Raw genomic sequence first — 26,731 nt, 5'->3', positions numbered from 1 at the left:
AAGAAATTGCGCAATTACATCATCGAAGCACCGATTCTACTGGATGTGCCAAAGGAAAAGACGTCTTCATTCCACGTATGGGATCATTCAAGTATTACGTCAGCATCGAGGGGGGGGGGTTTGATATGTTGACTTTTGATGACGGGGGGAGGGGGTTTGAAGGTTGCTTACGTCATCAACCACCCCTTTTTGAAGATATGAAATATTTTAAGCTGCTGACAGGGGGAGGGGGGGATCAGTGTATTGCTGACAAGGGAAGGGGGGGGGGTCAAAAATGGCTGAAAATCTGCTTATGTAATAATGTCCTAATATCTCATACTTGAATGGCCCCTATCCCAATTATCATGGAAGAAATACCATTCACTTTTAAGCGATGGCAGTTCCCGATTCGTTTAACTTTTGCCATGACAATCAACAAAGCGCAAGGCCGGTCGTTAGCAGTGGCAGGTATCAACCTACTTGAACCCTGTATTTCTCACGGACAGCTTTTCGTCACCTGTTCGCGTGTTGGTAATCCCAAAAATTTGTACATCTACACACCAGGTGGGAAAACAAAAAATATTGTGTATCCACAAGCGATTGCCTTAAGTTTTTAATTAAAATATTTAAAAATAAAAGTAATTTTTTCTTACTTGATGCAGAAATGTTTTTGATTAAGAAATAATAAGCTATATGTATATAAATTTTTTACGGAACGGGCAACGTCCCCGGGTATCAGCTTGTGGTTATATATAGATCGAAGTTGTGCTCAGTTTGAAAGACAGAAAGTCTAGAGAAGACATGCAGAATGTGATGGACCATCTCAATAGAGATGTTCCAGTGTGCAACAGCCCAATGGGATTACTTTAAAGGAGATTAATATACGATTGTTGTATCTCAATGTGATTATTTTTTATGAATAAAGATAGAATATTTTTTGAACAATTCTTGTATAGCATTATCCTGCCCATTATCAGAGTGTTATTTATCAAAAAAACATCAGAATTTTTCTTGGTTCAAGTTATATGCTAATGTTTTTTGTTTGTGTTTTTTTTTTTTTTTTTTTTTTTTTCTGAGAGGTTGAAATAGAAATATATATTTAAAAAATGAAGCGAACATTTTATACATTGCTAATATCTCAAATAGTGAAGCTTGTTTTTAATATTCAGTAATAATGTTTTGTATTTGATTGTGTTTCATAAAGCGATTTGCTTATTTTTCATTGCAAGTAAATACCTACAAAGGTTTTTAACAGCTGGCTGATGCAAAGATATATTTTGGAAAGAGAGAAAAATCAACTGCCCCTGCGGGGAAAAGAACCCACGTCCTTGCACTTTCCGGGTGAACACCCTAGACCGCTAGATGTGGTCTACGCTGTTAAAAACCATTGTATGAATAGCGAAGAGTGACATCATCATCAGAGAAGTAATTACCTGTAGTAAATACCTGTCTGCCACTAGTTCTTATACCTCTCCCAGTAGAAAACTATATCATTAGTATATTGGACCGGTACCAGCCCAATGTACTAACGATATAGTGTGCTGCTGGGTGGTACATCAGTTTTCTGATTTACTAACTTTTCATATAATATATTTTACATGTCTTTTTTTCTTTTCTTGTTAGTTTTCATGCATTGTAATAATACTGTTTGTACTAATGACTTTTACTGTACATTTTATCTACATTGTAATATCAGTGCAGGTAGCCCTGTTACCTCTTGTCAACTTATATGTAACTTCATAGTTTGTCTATATCAATGTCAGTTAGTAATATTTTATGTTTCTTGTTCTCTTTTGTTTTACATTTTTGTTATATTAAAAAAAAGATTAGTGAAAAGAAATTAACTTGTAAAAATAAAATAATTTTTCAAACATGTATAGGTGCCATAGAGATAGGAGTATAAAAAATTGACTTTTTTCCCCCATATGAACATTACCAATGACCCTCTTTCATTCCTTAATATTTCATTATTGGTGTGTGGAATTTGCAAATACAATTATCTTATTACATTGTTTCCCCCTCAAAGTAGCAAAATTCACACCTGTAGATTTATACTCAGGAAATAATTGCAAATGGTTTCTAAGTAGACACCAGAGGGCTTGACAAATCTCAGATCTCCATGGCAGCTAGAAAATATTGGCACTTAATATTTTCTCTATGTGATTGATTCATTGAATATGTTTTCTTCCGAACAATTCATTATGGAGATATGATTGAAGAATTTAAGCTTTTTAATGAGATTGATATGAAGAATCATCAAATATTTTTACACTGTCATTCAACTGCTTCCACTCTGAGACACCAGTTTTGATTAGTTAGGGGACAATTTTCCATGTTGTTGGGTCGCAGGAAGTTTTTCCTAATAGGTTATAAAAGCATTTCCCAAGATAGACACCTTCAAGAGTAAATATGATAAGCTGGGTGAGCTATCTATAAAACTATCTGTACATAAATGGATGACTACCATAGTTTTATTCAGCAATGTATTTTAGTTCTTTTTCTGATTTATTTGTATTGGGTTACTGTATTTATGCTGTGATAAGCATATTTTTATAGACTTTTTTCTCCAATGTTATTTACTTTTTTATATATTTCTTTTACTCTCTCTATTTTTTCCAGCCACCTTGTTTGGCAATTTGGCTTTGCCTTTTGATTTCTTATTTGTATGCGTTAAATTTGAGTAAGGATAACAAAACATTTCTGATTTCATTACAGATGTCTTCTAACATGGGAAGTAGTGTTAAGTTCCTGATAAAATTGGAAAAACATTATTTGAAACTGGTTTTTCTTTTTAAGCTAAAAACCATGCTTGACTCCTAAGAGGAATTCCTGTAAGCTTCGGACCACTCGGCTCCTAAGAAATTTTGCTGATGCCTAAATTGCTTTCTGATTTATCAAGCCATATTTGCAATGCTAATATGTAAAAATATTCTGCCCTGTCATCAAATGTTTTCAGAACAATGAAAAAAAATATTTTTACGTTTGAAATTTGAGAATTTTTGGTATTTATCAAAAAAAAAATAACAAGATTCATCATTAATTTCTGAGATACATATTCCTTGTAAATCTCTAGTGATTTTCAGCTGTAGATTGTGTTGTAACAGATACTTAGAAAGCAGTATTCAACACACATAGGCAGAGATAGTCTGGGGGCCACATGATGATAATATCAAGTCATATATATATATATGCATGTACACATTAGATCAGTCAGCTCCACCTTTGACTGCTCATTAGCATTCACGCTGTTTATCACCATTTCTCCAAATCAATATGAAAATATGTCATTTGGTGAGTTGCTGAGAGATCAAATTCTCCAAAAATTAAGTGACCATTTGGTTTATGCAATCCAATGGACAAGTCAGGTATATGCTCTGTTTTTGGTCCAGATAATTTTCCTACTTTTGGCCAAAAATTGTTAACTGTTTGCTTTGATTGGTGATGACTTTTTCTGTCTCAGTGAAGTATGTTCTATCTTCATCTCTACAGACATACTGTGTAGACTGATTTTTTTGGTCGTTTGTATAAATTTACAGCTACAATTCCTACATAAGGGGATAACTGTTTATTTGTATCTGCAGATGCCTGGTTTTCAAACTTTTAAGGGAAAAATTGTAAATGAATAATTTATCACATTCCAAAACTTTTACCGCTTTCATGTGTCTACTTTTTAGAAACCAACTTGTATTTGCATCATGGGGTTGCTTTTTCATTTTTTTACTGAAAAAAACTAATCTCTCCATAGACAGAAGTATACCCAAAATGTGTGATGAAAAACAATAGCTAGACGTGTTTCGGAAATATATGAAGTTCTTTCTTCCATGGCATAGAAATCTGTTTTTTTATGCTTTTGAAGAAGGAATTTCATATATTTCCGAAACACATCTAGCTGTTATTTTTCATCACATTTTGAGTAAACTTACATTGTTCTTATGTCTATTACCTCACCGAAAAGGTAATCTCTTTCTATATCCTTCATACATCAGTATTCTCCGGTCCCATCACACCTCTCATAGTGTTATTATATTCCATCTATAACAATAAATCCTGTGTAACAATACTTTTCTCCAGTCTCATGAGTATCACTCATAACTGCTCATATCGCTGTAACTTTCACTGCATTCTTAAATCAAACAATATTAATATTAAAACATGATCCTCATCCCATAAAACTTCAAAAATCAGTATAGTTAATAAATGTCAAAAATTTCAAATCTGTGATATTTTGAAATTTCAGATGATTGCTTTTCTTTCTTCTTTTTTTTTTCAGGTTGTAAAAGAGAAAAAGTTGAACGCTATCGTCATCACAATAGATACTTTGAAGGAGTTCTGTTCTCATTGCATGGATGATGAACCTGATGATGCAAGTTCAATGCAAGTCTTTTATGAGTATATGAAGTTTGGCTACTTTTTCGACTTAAATTGTGTTTCTGTTGTATCAGTATTCATGAAGTTGATGACCCCTCCTATTTTTTGTAGGATTAATTTTACTACTTTCTCAGTTAATTTCATTTTTGCCGCTTGAAATTGCATCTGTTGTTAAGAAGCAAAACGTTTTGTATTATACACTGGTGAAATAAATTAAGAGAATTTGCATATTTTATCGAATTTCATGAAAAGAACTGAACTGAATGTAGAACCACTGTTTCTAGACAAAAATGCAAATCTTGTACGTCAAATACGTAAGTGTACATGTGTATGTAGGCGGAGCCAGTAGAGAAACAGGCTTTATAAGTGCGAGTAAGTTAAGACGCATTTCGTTCGCTAGCACACCTCGGCGAATTTCTTGGTGTTATTTTGCAGCAATTGGTTAACTTCAAATTGTAACAGTAAAAATGAATAACCACCAACGTTTAGATGATGAAATGAGGTGGCAAATTGTGGGGAGGCTAGAAGCAGGCCAATCTCAAGTCCAGATTTGTAGAGAGTTCAATTTAACGCCCAGCGTCGTGTGTAACTTATGGAAACAGTTCCAGGATACCGGATCTATCGAGAGAAAGCCTGGGCAAGGTCGTCCAAAAGCCACAACGGCCAGAGAAGATCGTCATCCATCTATTATAGCGAGGCGTAACAGGAGTGCTACAGCTTCTCAGCTCTATCGTGACTTGTATGCAGCCACAGGAACCCGTGTACCAAGGGTGACTGTTTCCAAAAGACTTCATGAGAGAGGGTTGTTTGCAAGAAGACTTGCTGTTTGCGTCCCGCTCACTTCTACGGACAGGAGAATCCGTTTATCATGGTGCAGAGAGCATAGAGATTGGAGTATGGATCAATGGGCGACCGTTCTCTTCACTGATGAGTCCAGGTTCAGCATAAGCACCGATTCTCGCCGTACGTTCATATGGAGAGAACCAGGGACCCGCTACCTACCCTCCAATGTCTGCAAAATCTACCATTATGGCGGAGGAGGTTTAATGGTCTGGGCAGGCGTCGTGTTGGATGGCCGCACACCTCTCCATGTCTTGGAAAGAGGCACTGTAACTGGTGTGAGGTATAGGAATGAGGTCTTGGAGCCCTATGTTCGCCTTTTCATGAGTGCAGTTGGCCCTGAGTTCATTTTAATGGATGATAACGCGGGGCCACATAGAGCTCTTCTGCTCGACGATTTTCTAGAGAGGGAGGATATTCGCCGGATGGATTGGCCAGCCAGATCTCCAGACCTTAACCCTATAGAGCATGTCTGGGACATTCTGAGGAGGGCAATTTCAACTCGCAACCCCCCCCCCTTCGGGAACCATCCAGGGAATGAAAACAGCGTTGCTGAACGAGGGGGACCAATTGCCACAGGAAATGATAAACTGCCTTATTTCAAGTATGAAATCACGCTGCGAGACCTGTGTATCTGTAATAGGGGACCATACCCCCCCCTATTAACCCATTTTTTTGTTTATTCTGCAACCGCTGTTTCATACCTTCCGACTCCAACGAGTGTTACACACGATCATGCATGTTTATTACAATTATTGAACGGTTATTTGTTTTTTATTGTATCAAATTTCATTAAAATCGGTACAGTATTTCTAGAGATAATCGACCAAGTCTGCAAATTCTCTTAATTTCTTACACCAGTGTACTAAAGTAATTTAATGGTCCATACTCGTGTCTGTCTGACTTTTCTGAGCCTGGTGTACTCTTCTATGAACAATTGCTATATGACAAGCTATGAACAAGTCCAACTTCTATTGGTGCAGTGCTGCCCTCTGCCGTCAATTTTCTTAACTATGAGTGAAGTTAAAGCTTGGTTCTCAAACTTCTTTCCCTGATGAACACTTGTTCATGGCTCGCCAAAGCAGTTTAACAAAGGATCTCTTTGAAAACCCTTTGTCGGGGCCACACAGGGACACCAGAAGTCAAAAATACTTGGTATTGCTTGCATAATTGAAAATAATGTTCACTTGGATATGTATGACAACCATACATCACATATTCAACAAAAATGTCTCGTTTTTGTGGTAAATCTTTCATTGCCTGAACTGAGAAAGTATGAGCTATATTTGAATGATGATTGGTGCTGCTTTAACAACATTAGCATATATGTTCTGCCGTCCCTGAGGCCACAATTCCATGGTGCCCCTAACATCAGATTGGTGGCACACAGTTTGAGAACCCCTTCACTACACTATTTAACTAACATGATTTGAGGAATGGATTGATCAGCTTCTCTAGTGAAATCTCAACGATACTTGATGTAACGATAAATCCCGCTACAACAATATTTTTTTAATCGTATTTGGAATTACCTATAGTCTAATGCTAAACTCCTCTCAGTACATCCATATCCTTTATGATGATGATAAATCCTCTGTAATGATATTTTTTGAGGTGGGTTTCGAAACTGCTAAAACAATACTTTTATTTGCACTGGTCCCAAGGATCTTGTTGAACACATTTTGGTTGGAGACAGCTTTTTTTCTAGTGATCATAAGATTGTTAACTTTTTGTTGCTTCGCAGATAAACAGAACAGGTTTTGGAGACCATACCTACTGAGGGACATAGATTTGGTCGAGGGGGTGCAGAGAAGAGCCACGCGTGCTCTTGATGGCAAGCTGGGCTTATGATATGAAGAGACTCAATTTTTTTAAATGTTACATTGTAAGAGCGCAGATGTCAGGGAATATGATTGAAGTGATTGAAATTTTCAACGGGGTTGAAATGTATCATGAGATATTAATAATCAATCAATTGCTACAAGGAGACACCAGTATCAATTGACAAGGGACAATTCTAGGTTGTGGTATTATAGAGAGTTTTTCTCTAATACGGTTGTGTAAAGTTGGAATAGAGCTTACCTCTGGTGGGGGGGATAAGGAATTCTAACACAAGTGGCATGTTTAAAAAGGAATATGATAAACATATTGGGATAAATTAAGAAGCTATCCATACTTAGATGAGACAACCACTATTTTTTGTAGGCAGTATATTTATATTTATCATAATTATTGGTTTTTTATTGCTCTTATTGGATCACTGTATTTTTGACATAGTTTAGATATATATTTGATATACATATTTTTTATGGGCATCTTTTTTCAGCCACTCATTGGGAATTTTGTGTTACCTTTTTATTTAATATTTCTTATATTTTTCTGAAAATTAACTTCAATATAATTTTAAATTCCTCGCCAGTTTTTGTTCATTCAAGGGTATAAGTATCTAATACCATCAGTATTTTGCACTATATACACCATAAAAGTGTTAATGAAGTTGCTGTGAACCTACTTTCTGTATAGTACACAAGAGTTTTTTTGGTAAACTGTTTACAGGATGGAAGGACTTACTGAATTTTTTTCGCCAACTAATCAACTACAATTTTTTGTTGTGAATAAGCACTTACAAATGCATAATATGGCAGTACCAACAGCAGCAATTTAGAAGAGCTACCAACAACAGATTAAATATGGCGATACCTGATGATATAATGTTACCTCTCGATGTAACGATAACCATTCTACAATGATATTTTTCTTGGTCCACAGAATATCTTTATATCAAGGTTTCAAAGTATATGACTTTGCTCCAAATGTCTGTTACCTGAAGATATGCTTCGTGCCTTCACTTCCGAGTGATCAGTGCTTCTTCAAAGAGTTATTTGCAATCATGCATTTGAGATTGTTATGATTATTCTCTATTCTTTATTATTTAAATAATATTTTTAATATTAGAAAATAGAATCCAGTTAAATGGTTTTTCTTTGACCTAGTGGAGTTTGTATTTTGTCACAGTAATGAACCAATAGGGCCATCTAAATGCATGGACCCACCCTGACCAGGCCTGGAGACCTCACAAAAATTCAATTTGGTCATAATTTTAGAGATTGAGCATGTAAGTTTACTGGTGCATAGCCTTGTTTAAGCGTATAACATAGTCAGGTATTTTTAACCAAGTAGAGGCCTCAGAAAAATTACTTTGCCCAGTGCTTCATAATACTTTTGAAGCAGCCCTTTGAGCCAGTCACCTAAGCAAGATGTTAATACAGTAGATCAGTAACAAAAAAGAATTGCTAGGAAGTAGACTCAGTTCATACTGGCAATCATAAATTTATAAATTAGTGACACACAATATATGGATCAGGTAAATTTGTACAATTTCTTTTAGAAATGAAAGAAAAGGGCACAAACATAGAATCACAAATACATAAATTTTATTTTTGCAGTTACGATGCAGAAACAATACATACAAAATTAAATTTTTCCCAAATATATTAGGAAAAATAAGTGTGTTAGACACACTTCTGGCACGATTTGCCTCCCGAAAATGTGGGAAAATGGCATCAAATTGCCCACAGTGATGGATCCTATTGTGCTCATTGAGAAAAATAATATTTAAATAGAAATATATTCACCAAGGAATTGCCACTTCGACAATGTAATCACTCGGATGACTAAATGATGGAACAAGCATCTGAAACTTTGTGACATCTATATCGTATAACTGATGTTGCTAAATACATAATCATACATGTAACTGCTTTATCAGAATCTCTTGTGATATGTTTTTTTGAACTTATATCATTTCTCAATTGTTTTGATAGGCAATGTAGTCTGGATATGTCTGATGTGTCTGTAACTGAGACATTCTGCGAGATGGTTAAATGTGTTTTTGAAGACTACATCATTTCAGATGTGACTTGTGACCTTATTTTTGCTGGATTTGACTCTCGTGTGATGGAAACAATCAAAAGGTAGTGAATGTGTTTGATATTTTTCTTCCCGTCCAGGGAAAAATAACTATTTATCAGCTATACAGTGAATTGGAGTTATTAAGCATGGATGCTTATTCTTATTTTTTTAAAACAGTATCATCATCTACCATTTTCAAGCCACTGCTGTATGTGTATTGTATAAATTATAACCTCTCAAGTTGGTGTGTGTGTGTCTCTCTCTATTTTATCATCTGTAATTTGTAGCATGTAAACCTATCATTCTCGGTACTTTAATCCCTGTATTGCAAGGGTGCTCAACTTTTTTAGGCTGAGAGCAAGATACAGTTGAATCCCGTTTTAACGAATACAGATATTGCAAAAATCTCGTTTTAACGAGTACGTTTCTAATCCCCCAAATAAGTTTACATAGGAACAATGCAAAAAAACTGGAATTCTTTTATAATGAAATTTTGTTATACAACATATTTGTTATCACGAAGGGATTTCTCCGGTCTCTTGGAGTTTGTTATGACGCGATTCGACTGTACGTGATATGGACACCACTTACAGGCCAGAAACTAGTGTTTTTATTGTAGTTTAATGATGAAAATCAGCGTAGGTTCAGGAAGGAGGAAGTCATGTAACCAACCTCTTTCTTCTATGATCACATGACTAAGGCTTTGTCAAAAAGGCAAAAACATTGACATTGTTTATTTGATTTTCAACACTTTTAAGCGTTTACATGAGATTGGGATTAGGGGCAACTTGTTTAAGTAGATAGAATCTTGGTTGAGAGATAAGTGATGGTGGGTTATAGTGAACAGGGAATTTAGTGATTGGACAGGTATGTCTCAAAGAACAGTCCTCGCTCCCATTCTTTTTGCACTTTTTATTGATAAGCTTGATCAGGGAAGATCAGTTATCGATGGAATTGTGAGAAAATTTGCAGATTATGTGAAGCTTATGCAGGTAGTCAGGAATCACGAAGAGATAGGGACTCCAGAAGAACTTGAATATGATTGAAGCATGAGTTTCAGCATTGACAAGTACATGGTCACTTCCGGATGTGTGCAACTAAGGTCACCGATTTGGGAATTTTTATTGACGAGCGGCTTAGGTTTTCTAAACATGGTTTAGCAGTGGTCGAAAAACATACATAATGATCAGATTTAATCTCAAAAAGGTCTCCTTGCATTCTAAAGTGATCTTTCCACTGTTCTGGGCCTTAGTTTATCCTGGATTAGTGTATTCCATGAAGTTTTTGAGACTACCTATAGAGGGACATACACTTGTTTGAACAGTTGCAGAACAGAGCCATGCCCACTCTTGGCAGCACACAGGCCTTAAGCTATGAAGAGGGGACTTGATTTTTTGAATAGGTTTACATTAGAAAAGCAGAGGTGTCAGGGATATGATTAAGTCTTTAAGATTTCAACAAGATGGATAGGATGGACCACACATGAGTTATTAATACACCATCAATCGATTGCTCTTAGACAGGGGAAAATAAGCACAGTCTCTGCCCCTGTATTCGCTGGGGTTACATTCCTGGGGTGACCGCGAATACGGAAATCCGTGAATAACCGAAACCATAGGTTTTTTCATATATCTTGTTTATTGAACATCATGAAAAAGAGCAGGGTGACACAGAGGTAGAAGGGAATATAAAAGGAGTGCAGCGATTGTGTTGACGGTGTTTTCTGAAAGAACATTGTGATTTCTGTTTGTCATTTCTTCTTCATATCATCAAGTATTTAGACCATTCCCAAATCTCCCAATTCAATATGCCAAGTTCTTACTTGTCCCACAAGTTTTTTCACACTTCTTTTGAAATCCCAGGCTGCTATGTCCGGCCCTTATGTGCCACTGGGCGCACGTGCAATTCTTCTCTCTAGTCATTGGGTTCAGCTATCCATTTTAGTTAAATGGCTTGTACGTTACATCGAGTTGATAGCTGTCTTCATGGGGAGAACGACGTGAGTGATTCGATACTTGTGAGCATGGGACTGGGGAGGAGGGGGCAGTGCTATAAATCTTCGCTAACTTTTTCAGACACAACCCTGCCTCTTTTTGAGGTAATGGAAGTAAGTTGCTTTGCATCAGTCCGGGGTTGTGAGTGGCTCTATATGTTTATGAAAAACCACCCTTTAAGTGATAAAATTCTGATGAAATAGAGAGAGACGTTTCACCAGCCCTTTCGTTTATAGAACAGTAAAATTTTTCACCTTTTCCGTTATAATATTACAATCAATTGGAACATCATTTTTGTAGCAATCTTGTACCCACAAAAAACATTTTCTGTACAAGAAACACATGGATCCCGTAGGCGATGCAAAGTTTTCACTGACAAAGGTGCAGTTACAGCCACGGTTGCTCGAATTTCAGATTCCATTTTCCTTGATATATATTAGCGTAGATTAGTTGATTCCGTAATGGCGGCCACTGCAGCAATTGACTAACTTTAGACAAGAATACTCAATATATCCAATTTTTCTTGTGTTTTTCACTTTTTTTTTGCCTTTTCGAAGCATTATCAGTAGCACTAGAAAAATTTGCCAACCTAAACACGCAAAACACGTGAATGATGATTGCTGAGTGTTGATAAAAAAATTTCCAATAAAGGAAAAAACCGCGAATACGGGGGTCAAGGGCCAACTGTATTATTTAGTAATGGGTAATTCTAGGTTGTGGGTTTTACCCCCGGGTCATGAATTCGAACTGGATTGACACGTTTAAAATGAAATACGATAAACATAGTGAAATGCATAAATCAAGAAGCTACCCATACTTAAACACAAGACAACCATAAATTTTTTTTATCACCATCTTTTTTCAGCCGCCTCATTGGGCATTTTGCCTATTGTGGCCTTCGTATTTGTGTTTTTTAAGAACTTATAGGAATACTTTTTGAAGTCCAGACAAAATCCATCATTGTACACCTACTAATTACCAATATTGTTTTTGGGCATTGTAAATCAGGTTAATATGCAGGGTTCATACAGTCCTTAAAAGTCCTTGAAAAAAAAGCTCATTTTCAAGTCTTTAAATGTCCTTGAAAAGTCATTGCAGTCCTTAAAAAATAATCATTTTTAATTGCTTATATGTGCTTGAAAAATATTTTGGTGTGAATTTCTTCCATCAGTTTTTGTCGCCCTTCAACTAAATTCCCCTCTAGAGCAACAATGATAAGTTATAACTTTGTTTTTCCTTCCACTTGGGCCTTTAGTTGTAGTGTTAGTGTGATTTGAGATAGTTAGCTAATTCCAAGAAGTAAAAATTGTACTTTGTAGCTTAATACTTTTTTTGGAGTGTGTTCTATTCTTTATTTACATACTAGCTATAATACCCGGCGTTGCCCGGGTTTTCTTCAATGAGGCTTTTTTGGATCACGTGATATCTCCCTCTCTTTTTCTTGAGAGACATACAAACCGCATCCAAGTTAACCAATATGGCGACTTGCGCGATTCATGAAATAAACAAATCTAGATTTACACAGAAACGTAGAAATGAATATATATTTTTTTCTTTTTTTAAGGGGCGCTAGGTATTTCGATCCCCCCCCCCCCCCGCCCCCTCTTAACTTCAAGTTATCCATCTGTCTGTTCCAGCTTCCAAAAATCCTTAGTTAAAGCTGTGGAATTTTTTGATGCACTTTTCACGGGCTCATAACTAATTTTAAAATATCCTAACCCACATGAATTTATGCAAATAAATATCAAAAGAGACAATATGGAGACGTTAATTTTCATACTTGAGAAGATATAAATGAAATCAATGATATTGCTCGAATATCCAACTCAAAAGTATAGGTTTGGCTAATTACTTTATATTTAATCTCCTGGGCTAAGCGAACTGAATATTTCAAAAATCGAGAATTCAATACAATTTTTAAAATTATTGATGGGGCGGAAAATCACACTAATTTCCGCATTTCTACAGTAAAATCGACAATTTTATCACAGATTTCTATGTGGATAACCCTTTTCCTGACTCTCAAAGCGATGCTGGTGATGATTATGACATCTATTCAAAAAGCCTCACTGGCAGGATTGAAAATGTATCAAACCATTATAAAGGCATAAACTATTATACATACGCATATACTAACAGAATTAAAGAAGTGACAAACCGTTGTAAAGGCATACACACGTCTGAAACGCATTGCTAGGGAACCATGGTAACCAAAGTAAACGTTCGGAAAGTGATTGTTGAGGCCCAAAAACCATTGTTGCCGGAAAGTTTTTTGCCCATTTGGGGCATTTGCCCTGGGCTGACGAAATTTTAAAGTAGCCTATCATTCAAGTCGGGTCCCATTTGGTATATATGCCAAATTTGGCGACTATCGATCTAAAATTGTAGATTTGTATATAGAACATACACACACACGCACAGACAGAAAATCAATTTTATATATATAGATTTATTTTATTCTCGTGATTTAGTGTTGAGCATTCTATTTTACGTAATTTTTTCATACAATCTTTTACGTATATTTCGCATAATAATGTATTTTACATTATTTTAATTTCCTGTTAACGTTTTTCATTTTCTATTTTTAATTATTATTATTATCTATTTTTAGCAATAGTGTTAGTATGCCTTGACCTCGACTAGTGTTGTGTAGAGCTTGCGACGGGAGGTTTCCCTGGTCTACGGGTATAGTAGCTGATAGTTTCAACTGTAAAGGGTGCTTGGATAGGAAAAGGCAGGAACTCGAGGTCGAAGCTTTACGGGAAAAAGTTAGGGTGCTAGAGGGCCCAGTTATAACGGAGCCTCTGGTCGTCAAGCCACCTGTTGATGAAGAAGCAATCTCCACGAACAATGACAGTTTAGAGGGCGAATGGGTGGTCGTGGATGAGGTAGAGGGGGATAGTGAGAGGGGTTTAATCATCGGCGATTCTATGGTTAGGGAACTTGGGAACCGAGTGTGTAGGGATTTTCGGGGTTTCGAGCACTGTTGTCTTCCTGGGGGGAAGATTGGCAACGTTCGAGACGTTTTTCATTGCCGAAAGTTGCCCTTGTGGGTGGGAACAAATCAGGTAGGAGCGAATATTAGTGAGTCTCTGTCAGAGTACCGTGATTTACTATTATCCCCCTAGGGAGGGGGATTCAGATGTGGCAGTGATTCCTGTGCTGCCAAGGGGTAGTAGGGGGTATAGGAATAGGATCCACCAATTCAATATAGGCCTGAAGGACATTTGCTCCTCACTTGGAGTCACGTTCTTGGAGCTTCCCGCATTTACCGATAGGTGGCTCCGTTCGGATGGGATCCAAGGGGGGTCTGGGACGTTTACGATAGCCTTAGGTCAGGTTTTTTACTCCCATACCATGTAGTCGGGAATGTGGGTTAGTTAATGATAATCACAACAGTACTGATGGGGAATTACCCACCTCTGACTTGGATGGCTTCTCGATTGACACTAAATCACCGGGCAAATTAAAATGTGTGTTAATAAATGCCAGGAGCTTGGGTAATAAGAAAGATTTTTTAGAAACTATGATAGTTGTGGAGGGCTTGGATCTTGTAGCCATTACAGAATCTTGGGCAAACGATGGGGATGAATCTTTCTTACACATCTCAGGATACGATACTTTTGTGAGAAATAGATCTGATAGGAAAGGGGGTGGAGTGTTGATATACGTGAAATCCTGTTTGAAGGCTAGAGAGTGTAACATGCAGAGAAGTGATATTGAAACCATATCGGTTGAACTTGAGAACAAAAGACGTCATAAACTTATTGTTGGGGTTTGTTACAATCCACCAAATAGGGATCCAGACTACATTGCCAAATTGCATGATGAAATTTCCTACATGTGTAAGCGTAAGAGGGTTCTCATACTAGGTGATTTCAATTACCCAGGTATTGATTGGGAGAGCCTTTCATCTGGAAATCAGTATGAAAGAGACTTTCTTAAGTTGGTGCTCGAAAATTTTTTGTATCAGCATGTATCAGAAGCCACTAGGGGTACTGCTATTTTGGATTTAGTTCTTACTAGTTCTGAGGATCTAGTTGAACATGTTTCAGTGGGGGAAGAGTTTTCTTCCAGTGATCATCGTATCGTCAGATTTCACTGTAACTTTTCCTCGGGTAAGGTTGATAACAAAAGATTGGTTCCTTGTTTTCGGAGAACTAACTTTGATGTTTTGAGAGGAAGGTTAGCGGAGGTTTTCAAAGACCTGTTGGAATCAGTAGGGGTGGTAAGTTAATGGGAAGAATTTAGTACGAAGCTGTCCTCTGTTTTGCACGAGGTCATACCCTTTGTTCGAAAAAAGCGTGTTTGTACATCGCACCCTCTATGGTTCACGGATAGCGTGCGGAACCTTTATCTTGAAAAGAAAAGGGCATTCAGAGAGTATAAAAGTGGACGAGGTCACCTATCATTCATTACTGATAAAAGAAGGCTGTTGAAGAAAGCGATAGGGGATAGCCTAGTAAAAGGAAGTTGAATCTAGGTTGGCAGATAACATTGGCTCTGACATAAAATCATTTTTTCGAAATGTCAATAATGGATGTAAGGGGACAGTTAGCCCCCTCTCGATAGGAGGCTCTAGGGTAGAGAGCAATGTAGGCATGTGTAGTGCTTTCAATGCCTTTTTCGCTTCTGTTTTTAATGGATATAATGATATTCCATATATGGGTGTTGCATGGGGTAATAAAACCCGCAACGATATTCAAGTAGAAGACGTGGAGGTCCTAAATCTTCTAAGAAATGCATGTGCAAGCAAAGCACCAGGACCAGATGATATCTATCCCAGGGTCCTCAGGGAATGTGCTAATGAATTGTTGGGGCCAGTCGCACAGATATACAGGAGTAGTGTTGCTGAGGGTATCGTCCCAAGAGATTGGAAACTTGCTAACGTTGTTCCGATATTTAAGAAGGGTAGTAGAGAAGCTGTGTCAAATTATCGTCCAGTGAGTTTGCCGTGCTCCCTCTTGAAAATTTTGGAAATTATCATCAAAAGGCAGTTTGTGAAGTGGATAGACGAGAATAATGCATTGTCTGATAATCAGCATGGGTTCAGGAAGGGGAAGTCATGTGTAACTAACCTCCTTTGCTTCTATGATCACGTGAGTAAGGCTTTGGGTAAGAGCAAAAATTTTGATGTTGTTTACCTTGATTTCCAGAAGGCATTCGATCGGGTCCAACATGTCAAACTGTTGAAGCGTTTACACGAGATTGGAATTGGGGGCAACTTGCTGAATTGGATAGAATTGTGGTTAAGAGATAGGTCGTAACTAGTTATGGTGAACGGGGAATTCTCTGGTTGGACAGATGTCACAAGTGGAGTTCCTCAAGGAAGTGTCCTTGGCCGCATACTTTTTTCACTTTTTATCGATAAACTCGATCAGGGTATCGATGGGATTACTAGCAAATTCGCAGATGATGTGAAGCTAATGGGGGTAATCGGGAATGAAAGTGATAGGGAGTTGCTCCAGACCAACTTAAACAGGATTGCAGCATGGGCAAATGAATGGAGCATGACGTTTAGCGTTGATAAGTGCATGGTCGCTCATTTTGGTTCGAACAACCCACGGTTCTCTTACAAGTTGAATTGTGTCACTATCCTGGATGTAACTAGGGTCACCGATTTGGGAATTTTCATTGACGAGCGACTTAGGTTTTCTGAACATTGTTCAGCGGTGGTCAAAAAATCGAATAGAATGCTTGGTCTCATTTTCAAAAAGGTCTCTTTGCGTTCTCCTAAAGTCATTCTTCTGCTTTTTCGGGGATTAGTTCGTCCTGGACTGGAGTATGCTGTAAGGTTTTGGAGACCATACCTACAGAGGGACATAGACTTGGTTGAAGGGGTGCAGAGAAGAGCTACGCGTGTCCTTATTGGCACACAGGGCTTGAGTTATGAAGAGAGACTTTATTTTTTGAATATGTTTACATTGGATGAACGCAGGTGTCGAGGAGATATGATCGAAGTGTTCAAAATTTTCAATGGGATGGATAGGATGGACCATGAACTTTTAGTACACCGCCAATCGACCGCTTTTACAAGGGGACACCAGTATCGATTGGTGAGGGACAATGCAAGGTTATGGTATCGCAGGGAATTTTTCTCTAATAGGGTTGTTAATAAGTGGAATAGCTTACCCCTGGAGGTAGTAAATTGTAACACAATTGACATGTTTAAAAAGAAATACGATAAACGTGTTGGGGTAAATGGAGAAGCTATCCATTCTTAGAATAAGACAACCATCAGTATTCTTTATGGGCATTGTATAATATTTTATCATGTGTATATATTGTTTATAATTTGTGTTAATTGCATTTTTAATTGGGTTGATGTATTTTTGAAATATATTACATCCATACTTTTATAGGCATCTTTTCATCAGCCACCTCGTTGAGCATTTTGCATGTTGTGGCGTTGTATTTGTATTTGCATTATGAGATAATGTTTAAAACAGGACATATGGTCATGCATACCTGAGGTATTTCTGTGCTTTAAACGAAATTGCCTAAAATCTGACAGCAAAACAGTGCGTTCAATATATTGCTTCAAAATATTTCAAACTACAGTCACTCCCTCCCCCCTTATTCGCGGGGGTTACATTCCGGGATGATCATGTACACGGGAAATCCATGAATATAACTGGAACCATAGTTTTGTCTTGTATATCTCGTTTATTGAACAGCATGAGGAAAGCAGGGTAACGCTGAGGAATAAGGGAATGTAAAAGAGGGTGTCGCGATTGTTGGCGATGTTTTCTGAAAGAACTTGTGATTTCTGTTTGCCGTTCCATCTTCATATCATCAAGTATGTTGGAATATGATGACAAGGCTTCCTCTACCAATTTTTCTACATGTGAAGATCGTACCATAGAGGGATCTATGCCATGAAAACAATCTATTGCTAATTTGAACGTGCAAAGCCCTTCCGCTATGTCTTGTCTTCTACTTCTTTATCTTGATCTTCATCTGGTACTGCTTCAGTTTGCGGAGCAGTCAACTACATTAATTCTCCATCGGCAAATACCTCTGAATTGCTATTAATTAGCTGTTCGACTTCCTCTATATCCATATCATTGAACAGTTCTCCACCCACCTGTTTCGCTAATGTGGCAATGTCTTTTATAGTCTCTTCAGTTGACTCTGTAGAAATGGTTGTGCCTTTAGCACACATTGTGGCCAAAGGTTAATCCAATATGAGGTAACTGTATCTCTCTTGGGAGCTGCCACAACTCTCGTGATGACAGTAATGTCATTAGCAAGCCATCCTAAACATGCACAACTCGAATTTTGTAAACAAAACACATGAATGACGATTTCTGAGTGGTGCAAAAAAAATTCCAATAAAGGAAAAGAAACTGAATACGGAGGGCTGACTGTATTGAATTAATGAATGTCAATTGTATATATGTGGGCTGACCATATTTCCTTGATAAAAATATGGTAAAATTGCCAATTGTCATGAAAAATTATGCCAAAGGTAAGCGAAGTTGCCAGTTATTGCTAAAGGCAGACAGAAAATGAAGTACCATTGCATTGAAGCAGTATATTTAAATGAATTCTATGGAGGAAAAAACCATTAACATGTGAGAAATATGTGAGAATACTCATATTTAACCAGTCAGCTGGTTACGACAGCATATGCCATCACCTTGATTTTCAATCTAATTCAATTTTTGAAAACTTGTCAGTAATTATTTCAATTATAATTTTTTTTTTTTTTTTTTTTTTTGATGATTTTAAAAAACAGTTAAGAACATGAGGGCGTCAGTTTAAATGTATTCATAAAAAAGTTTAATCAGGAAAATGCATTTTATTAGCCTCAAAGTTTTAAAAAAGGAAAAATTGATTCAACAGCTGACTGTTTGAAATCGTAATCATCATAATATAATTTATAGGATTGGAAAACTAATTTTAATTCTTAGTTTTAGTAAAGAATAAAAATTTCAATAGACTTTGTTGAAAATATATGAAAAATAATGGGGCATTTTTTTATGAAAAAGTCGGGATGGCCAAAAATAACATGAAAATACAGGTGTGTCCCAAGAAATACAAGTCATATTGTCACCCTAGATATACAATTAGAATGATATCTAATTTTTATTATTATTATATATATTTATTTATTTGTTTGTTCAATAATGATATATATATAAACAGAAATTTCAATACTGTTTACAAACATAAAATGATTTCTGCTTAAATGTCATTTGCATACTAAACTACAATGGGTTTTTTTTTTAAAGCAAGACCTTTAGAACATTACATTGTCTGCAAGTTGAAATGAAAACTATAATTGTTTTAAACTATGTATATCTTTAGTAAATTAGCATTTCAAAATTAAAAACTTAAATGTTGAATATAAATTAAGAAAATTCAATTAATTTCATTTAAAAAAAACATGAATTTTATCAACCGTGATATGAATGTCCTTGAAATTTGAAATTTTGCCTGGAAAAGTGCTTGAATAGTCCTTGAATTTTTTTTACTTTCAATGAGTTTGCAACAAAATGGTTCTAACTTGAAAAACACATGTTAATATTAATAATCCATGCGGAACCTCTGCCAATAAAGTTTATCTGTAGGACAAGATGACTACAGAACATGTTTCTTTTAAAGTTCTTTCCTGAGAGATTAAAGAACCAAGACATATAGATAGAGAAAAAGAAATTGTCTAACGCTGCCATTTAGAGTTGGCAATAAACTATAGATCCCAGTCTAATTAGCCCTTATATGCAGAAAAGTATCAGTATGGTTTTTGAAGAACAGCAACTAACTCAATCAAATTTATGAAAATTAATAGGTTTTCATAAATTTGATCGAGTTAGTTGCTATGTTTTCTAGGTTTATTTTGATCGATAGCTTTGTTCTCTCATACTGTCGAATCCTGTTTTAACTAATACCGTTACAGCAAAAATCTTGTTTTAATGAACACTTTTCTAATCCCTCAAATATGTTTACTTTGGAACAATGTAAAAACCTGGAATTCCTTTATAACGAAATTTCTCTGGTCTTTTGGAGTTCATTATAACAGGATTTGACTGTAGTTCAAAGTATTAATACAAATGGAATGGTATGTTCATAGCATACACATTTCAAGAATAACCTTCAGGTAAAACCCTTTAGCACAGACCCGGGTATTCATTGTTTGGAATTTTCAAGATCCATTTGCATTTTTGATACTCAAAAAATTCATCAAAACAAATTTTATCAAATCTTTATTTTTTCAAATTTTCAAGAAACAATTTCCCACTTCCTTTAAATTTTTGTTACAAAGATGATGCGGGGTAGTCATCTTCACACAAAATTTTCTCCAAAATTGTATTGCTAAATTTTATTTCTTAAATCATATTTTTGCCAAAGGCACTTTCTCATGAAAGTCATCTTCAACCCCCTCCTTGAAAATTCAACAAGTGCTGCCCTCTGATGAAAGTACCCCAAAGTTCATATTCAATATATTTCTAACTCAAAATTTCAACAATCCTTTAAGCCAGGGCTTAACTCCTAAGGTAAAAAAAGTCTTCTACAATGAGAAAATGCAGCCCACACATTTGTGCATGCAGTGTCTGAAAGGGATAAGTCATACTTATTTACTAGACAAAATTTCCATGAGTTTGCTAAAAGCGAAAAGAGTTCTCTGGTATTGCTGTTTCACTTATGTAGTCATGTTGAAGTGTTTTAAACTTGCTTTTCTGTTATGACTTTTTTCTTTTCGTTTTATCCCAAAGCATTTTCAACAAGAAAGGAAGTAAATACTGGAAACGTATAGCTGTCATAGGAGAAAATGCAGCTGTAGGCGAATCATGGTTAAAGTATGCAATGGTTTTTGATCCTCTCACTTTGTTTCATAAGCTTAAAAATTCTGGCGGAAGACTAGGTAAATATGTTCTGGAACCACCAGTATGCTCTGTGAAAAATTGGTGATAAAATCATTTCAGTGTGGTTTTACAGCAGCGCAATTGACTTTTGCCAAAGATCATCTGTGGGCAAAGTGTGAATAATGTGAAATTTTATTCAAAAAATCACCTAAGTCAAACAGATTTGTTCTTCTCCATGAAAAGAGTTTATTTACCATATTTGTATTTCATTTTTCTTTTATTTTTGTGTCATGATAGCTAAACACACTGCCGGGCCAAAGAAAAGTTACATATTCTAACTTTTTTTTTTTATTCCCTTTTATCATGAATTACGCTTGCATTTTCAGTCATAAAAGTTTATGAGGTAACTGAATAACTGAACACTTATTTTTAGTTGAATGACTCTTTTGTTTTTCTTTTTAATGCACATCTGCATATGCAAACTTGGTTTCCTCATTGGGTACCTAATAAATTTGCCTTCTTTTTTCCACACATGCATAAACTGGTTGCAACTGAATCACTGTTGCCTTCTGCCATGCAAGATTTTGAAGGAGTACAAGTCTCTTTGGTGAACCAAGAAAATGTATAGCCTCACAACTATCAGTTCCATTGCTTTTCTCATAAATGATCATAACTCATCATCCTGTTCACTGTATGCGAACTCAGCAATTATGCATTGCACAAATGGGTAGATATATCTTAAGTCCATGGGCTCTGGATTGGAAAAATATGTCTGCATTTTCTGGTGGCCAATCCAAGTATCGAAATGAAGCCTCGTGCTTTTTTCAGCTTTATATGAATCTCTGAAATATATTTCACAGTTTGAGATAAATGACATGCCATCACCTTCTAAGTGATAATTATCTATTGATGATTATATTTAATAATATTAAAGCTAACCTTAGCATATGGTTAAACACGCCAAGGTATTTGACTGATTTAATTTTGTTTCCTAACATTCCCATCGGAGGCTTGCATAGTAGTAAAACTGTAATAACACAATGTAGCTTAACTCATGGCTCTCACCAGGAGGAGCTGAAAACTCCAGCTTTGGACGATTCTTATTTTTTATCTTTTCAAATTTTATTGCTATCATTCACTAGAGGGGTCGGTGAAAATTCTGGGTTGGGGGGGGGGTCCTGCTGCAGAATGTTGGGGCCCATGGCATGACTTGTTTTGGCTAGGCAGTGTATATTGATGTGTGTTTATATATATGTCAGAACAATGTATATTTTCTCTGTCCATAAATGTCTTGAGATCTCATATTATGAAACTGTTCTTTTCTTTATGAGTAACTTTTGATATGTGCTTGTTGTTTTTGTGAATATCAGATTATTTTGTTTTAGTATATTTAACACATTCCACAAAAAAATTAGAAAATTTGCACAATATTTTTTTAATTGCCTGCAGACAGGCATAGTTCAACCGGTGACAAGATTCTGATTAATGTGTTGCATTTTGCTCAATCTGTGAACATGCATTCACTTTTTAAAGTGCCTTGGTGAAAGACCTTTTTCCTAAAACTGTCATATAATTGTTAAAAAAAGTTGTATCTCATTTTTATAATATAGGTGCATGTATTATAGATGCAAAAAAGTCTGTTATAACGACAGTTTACAATTATGAGAAATTTTTTTGTTGCAATGGACTTATTAGCAAATTTCCCTTGTTTTTGTTCTGTCAGGTGAAATTCCAGAAAATTGCTACTTTATCCACATTAAAATGTCATTTAGATTGTTTCATTCTAATATTAATGAATGAACAGAACTCTAGTCATGAAATTGAATTTTTGGTCGTATAGCAGTTTTCTCGAACACATTTTTGCATACAACTTCATATTGTGAAAGTGATTCAGTCAACAAACTAAACAATTGAAAGTCTCAATTGTTATATCACTGCACTGCTTACTTCCATGGCTGTATGGATTCACCAACATTTTCCCACTAATCTGGACCTTTTTAGCATGATTTTTTCAGTCATTCTGAAATGACTTGAAACTGCAAGTTCTCAGTCACTGAAAGAGACTATAGTTGAATTAAGTCATCACATTACCCATGTGTACAGTAAGGAGGCAAAATAGGAGAAAACAATTTGACTTTTATGTCCAGTCTTTGTTCGAAGTACCTCAGAGTAATTTTTACAAGGAATTATTTGCCATGGTAAGAAATGTATCATGTTTATTTCTTGAAAAAAGAGAAGGAAAAACTAGCATTGTTTGAAAGAATTTATAGCGAATACTTCCTAATTTTCAAGTTGCTATAGCGAAATATTTTTGTATTTTAAATATTTGATATTTCACAATCACTTGCAAATCACTCGTTATAGTGAAGATCTCATTATAAGCCGTACTTGTTATAACAAACTTGTTAGCAATGTATGTCAAACAGTTTTTAAAAATAGTGAACTTTGAGTGGAACAATAAAATATTATCCTGTACATCTTTTACCCTCAAATATTAATTTATTTTTATAACACATTTTTTTAAAGCACCCAAATAGTCAAACTCATTTTTGAAAATAAAAGACTAACCATTAAATATCAGATAGCTGGAAATGTATTAATTAGCGATTAGAAGATTTGACTTGAGAAACTGCCTAAATTGTTTTCAACTGTTATGTTTATTCAATGTTTTGAGAGCAATGTTTTTTTAAAAACAAAATGCAATCACCTTTGCAATTTTTTGTGCTACTTGATTTGACAATGCAGTAAAGCCTTGATCACTGCAATGTCATTAGTACATCCTAGGTAGTTAAGACAAAATTTCAGGGAGTGAAATACACATCAATTTGAAGATCCAGTATCACATATTCTATTCCAATTATAACCAAGTAGTATGCATGGACACCTAAACAATTTAGCCATCTGATTTTGTATTGCAGCTATGTCATAAAGTTCCCGCCTCTTCTTCAACAATAGTTGTAGTGAGGTCCAGCATTTATTTTCTAATAAATAACTTGTGTAAAGTCGCAGTCAAAAAAAAAGAATGGGGAAAAAAAGACTTTTTCTGTTTATTATTATTCATTATTATGGGCATCAGAGATAAAGGAATGGGTGCCTATTTCAAATCAGAAAAATATCAGATATGAGTGAATATTTCCTTAGAAATGTTACAGGCTAAAACCTATTAACCTTGGACAAATTGTCCATACTGAAATCGGATCCATGGTGTGGTTGATTACATAGAAAGGCATATCTTGATAGGCTTTTGTGGGAGAGACTTTCACAGTCATTGTTCAGGTATGAATGGTTTTTCAGGCTTAAGAGCTGTTGTATGTTTGATGTATTGGTTTATCAAATAACCAATAAATCAATGGCAAAAGGAATTTTTGACAACAATTTCTGTACAAAATTAATAGCAATGTGACTCAATACAGTTGACTTCACAATAGCTTTGGCTGCCTCTGCTTCAAAAACTACTTATATGTTTGATTTTTTTTTTCTAAATCTACCAACTGAATTGTTTCTATATTTCAGTCGTGAAAAATAGTTGTAAAATATTATTGTGATTTTTTTTTTAATATGATATTTTGTGTGAAGAGAATTTTTTGTCCATCCAGATATACATTGTATTAGGTCAGTATGTCTATAATTTTGTCATATTTTTGTTTCTTATAAATAGTGGATATGAAAATTTTCGTATTTGTTCTTTGCCTGCCTTCAATGAAGAATAATCTAATACATTATACAATTTTTCAAAACGTTCTTTTCTTCATTGTATAGTCAACAATATGGCAACTCATTCCTTTTTTTTATGCAATTGACCTCACTCAAAATAATATCACCGGTTACATTTCATAATATTCAACTAGTCACACCATTAATATATTAAAAACTAATGAAGAATTAATGTTAATTTAAAAAAACTAATGAAGAATTAAAATGATTTAAAAAACTAATGAAGAATTAAAATGATTTAAAAAACTAATGAAGAATTAAAATGATTTAAAAAAACTAATGAAGAATTAATATTAATTTTAAAAAACTAATATGCTGTTGGAATAAATGGAACATCAAGATTATAATTACTATCAATATTGCCCATAAAAGGATCAATTTTTCTATTTAATTTTCTCAAGATCTTGTTAAACCCCTTTATTCAACCATGTTGCTCTCAAGCAACATGGGTTTCTTATATTTCTCAAGTAAAAGCATTTTACTGTTTATTTTGAGCTCGTTTCAGTATTGCGACTTCTAAGCAGCTCCTAAACGTTAGATTTTTACTTGTGAACAGTTCATAAATTTCTTACAATTGCCCAACAGATGTCTCAACAGTAGGTTGTCTCCCACTCATTGATAAGCAAAGCAAGGATGATTGTTAATCCTTGCATTTTGGAGAGGGAAATAGCATGTATGGAGGAGAAATATTGCTATGCACTATTCAACAATCTAGAAATATGTTTTCAGACAACAAATAACACTTTAATATTTTAATAAAAATATGTATAATATCTATGTTTTTAACTATCTATGTTGTAAATATTTGTTGCCTATAGTGCAGCATCCCATACTTTTTTAAACAATAACAATTTTTTGTCATATATTTACAATAATTTGCTTAATACAGTAAAACCCCTTTTGACGGTCACCCCTCAGATTTTGGTCAGGGACACCATTCCCATCATTCATTCCATTGGACCAAAACCCAGTATACAAACACCAGTAGTTGAAATTTTGGTTCAAATTATGCTCACCAGGTGGCAACGCAAGTGCTAATATATGATCCACTTTTTGACTGCTTTTCAGCAAAATTTTGTCTTGAATTTTGTTAAATGTTTGGCAACTCTGGTGTAAGTTTGCTGGTTGTGCTTGTAAAGTTTTTATCATTTCACACTGTTTAATATAGCTAGCTTTTGTCACTCTCTATCACTAAGAGAATAGTTTCTAAGAAAAAAAAATAGATATAACCAAATACAGAGCAAAACATAAAATGGGAGTTCGTGCTCATATTCAAATTAATTCAATTTCAGGAGGACACAAATATGCTTCATTTTTGGAGCAAAAGAAACACCAACAAGAAGGAATGGCTAAAAAACGGAAAGCAAGCTAGAAAAATTTATTTTTCCTAGCTTGATTTCGTTCCAAAAGTAATGATTCTCGTTCATTAATTTTCGAATGATCACTTTCATTAATTTTCGAATGATCACTTTCATTTATTTTGGAATGATCACTTTCATTAATTCTGGAATGATCACTTTCATCAATCTGAAATTATCACTTTCATTAAGTTTGGAATTATCTTTTTCCTTAATTCTGGAATTACCTTTCATTTATTCTCGAATAATCTTCCAATAATTCTGGAGTTATCACTTTCAATTACTTTGGAGTTATCACTTTCAATTACTTTGGAATTATCACTTCATTAATGCTGAAATTATAACCTCTTTCATTGATTTTGGAATTATCTCTTGTATTAATTTTTTCTTTTATTAATTTGGAATTATCTCTTAATTCTAGAATTTTTCTTGCATTAATTTTGAAATTACCTTTTCAATTAGTTTTGGGATTATCTCATTTTTATCAATGCTGAAATTATCTTACATTAATTTTAGAATATTTTCTTTCATTAATTCTGGAATTCTCTTTCATTAATTTTGTAATTATCTCATGGATATGATGAAATTATGTATTTCTGTCATTCATAAGCGGGGGATAGACTTGGAAGTCTGGGGGGGGGGCACGATGATGATGATGTCAATTCATATGCACATGTACATTAGATCTGCCCACTCCACTTTTGATGCTGGGGGCAATGCCCCCCCACGACCCCCGTACTCCCGCCTATGCTTTCAT

General features: G+C 35.2%; 1 protein-coding gene across 4 annotated transcripts in view; it reads left to right on the top strand.

Moving 5' to 3' along the window:
* Positions 1-22,229, top strand: part of LOC149075769 (uncharacterized) — a 32,260-nt gene extending 10,031 nt beyond the window's left edge. Inside the window, exons 5-7 of one of the 4 annotated variants that reach the window (XM_089243280.1) lie at positions 4,250-4,353; positions 9,012-9,161; positions 20,813-22,229. In XM_089243280.1, coding sequence (XP_089099406.1) covers positions 4,250-4,353; positions 9,012-9,161; positions 20,813-21,008 — 450 coding nt within the window. In that variant the 3' untranslated portion in view covers positions 21,009-22,229. Of the gene's footprint in view, positions 1-4,249; positions 4,369-9,011; positions 9,162-20,812 lie in introns of all 4 variants that reach the window. The other 3 variants (XM_089243277.1, XM_089243279.1, XM_089243276.1) reach the window with 3 other exon arrangements.
* Positions 22,230-26,731: the final 4,502 nt, after the last annotated feature.

Source organism: Pholcus phalangioides, unplaced genomic scaffold (genome assembly GCF_987345545.1).
Source record: "Pholcus phalangioides strain wild (caught in Gottingen) unplaced genomic scaffold, Ppha-v1.0 ptg000015l_1, whole genome shotgun sequence".
NCBI classification, from domain to species: domain Eukaryota; kingdom Metazoa; phylum Arthropoda; class Arachnida; order Araneae; family Pholcidae; genus Pholcus; species Pholcus phalangioides.
Note: the sequence above shows the minus strand (reverse complement) of the source record. Positions and strands in the feature narration are given on the sequence as shown.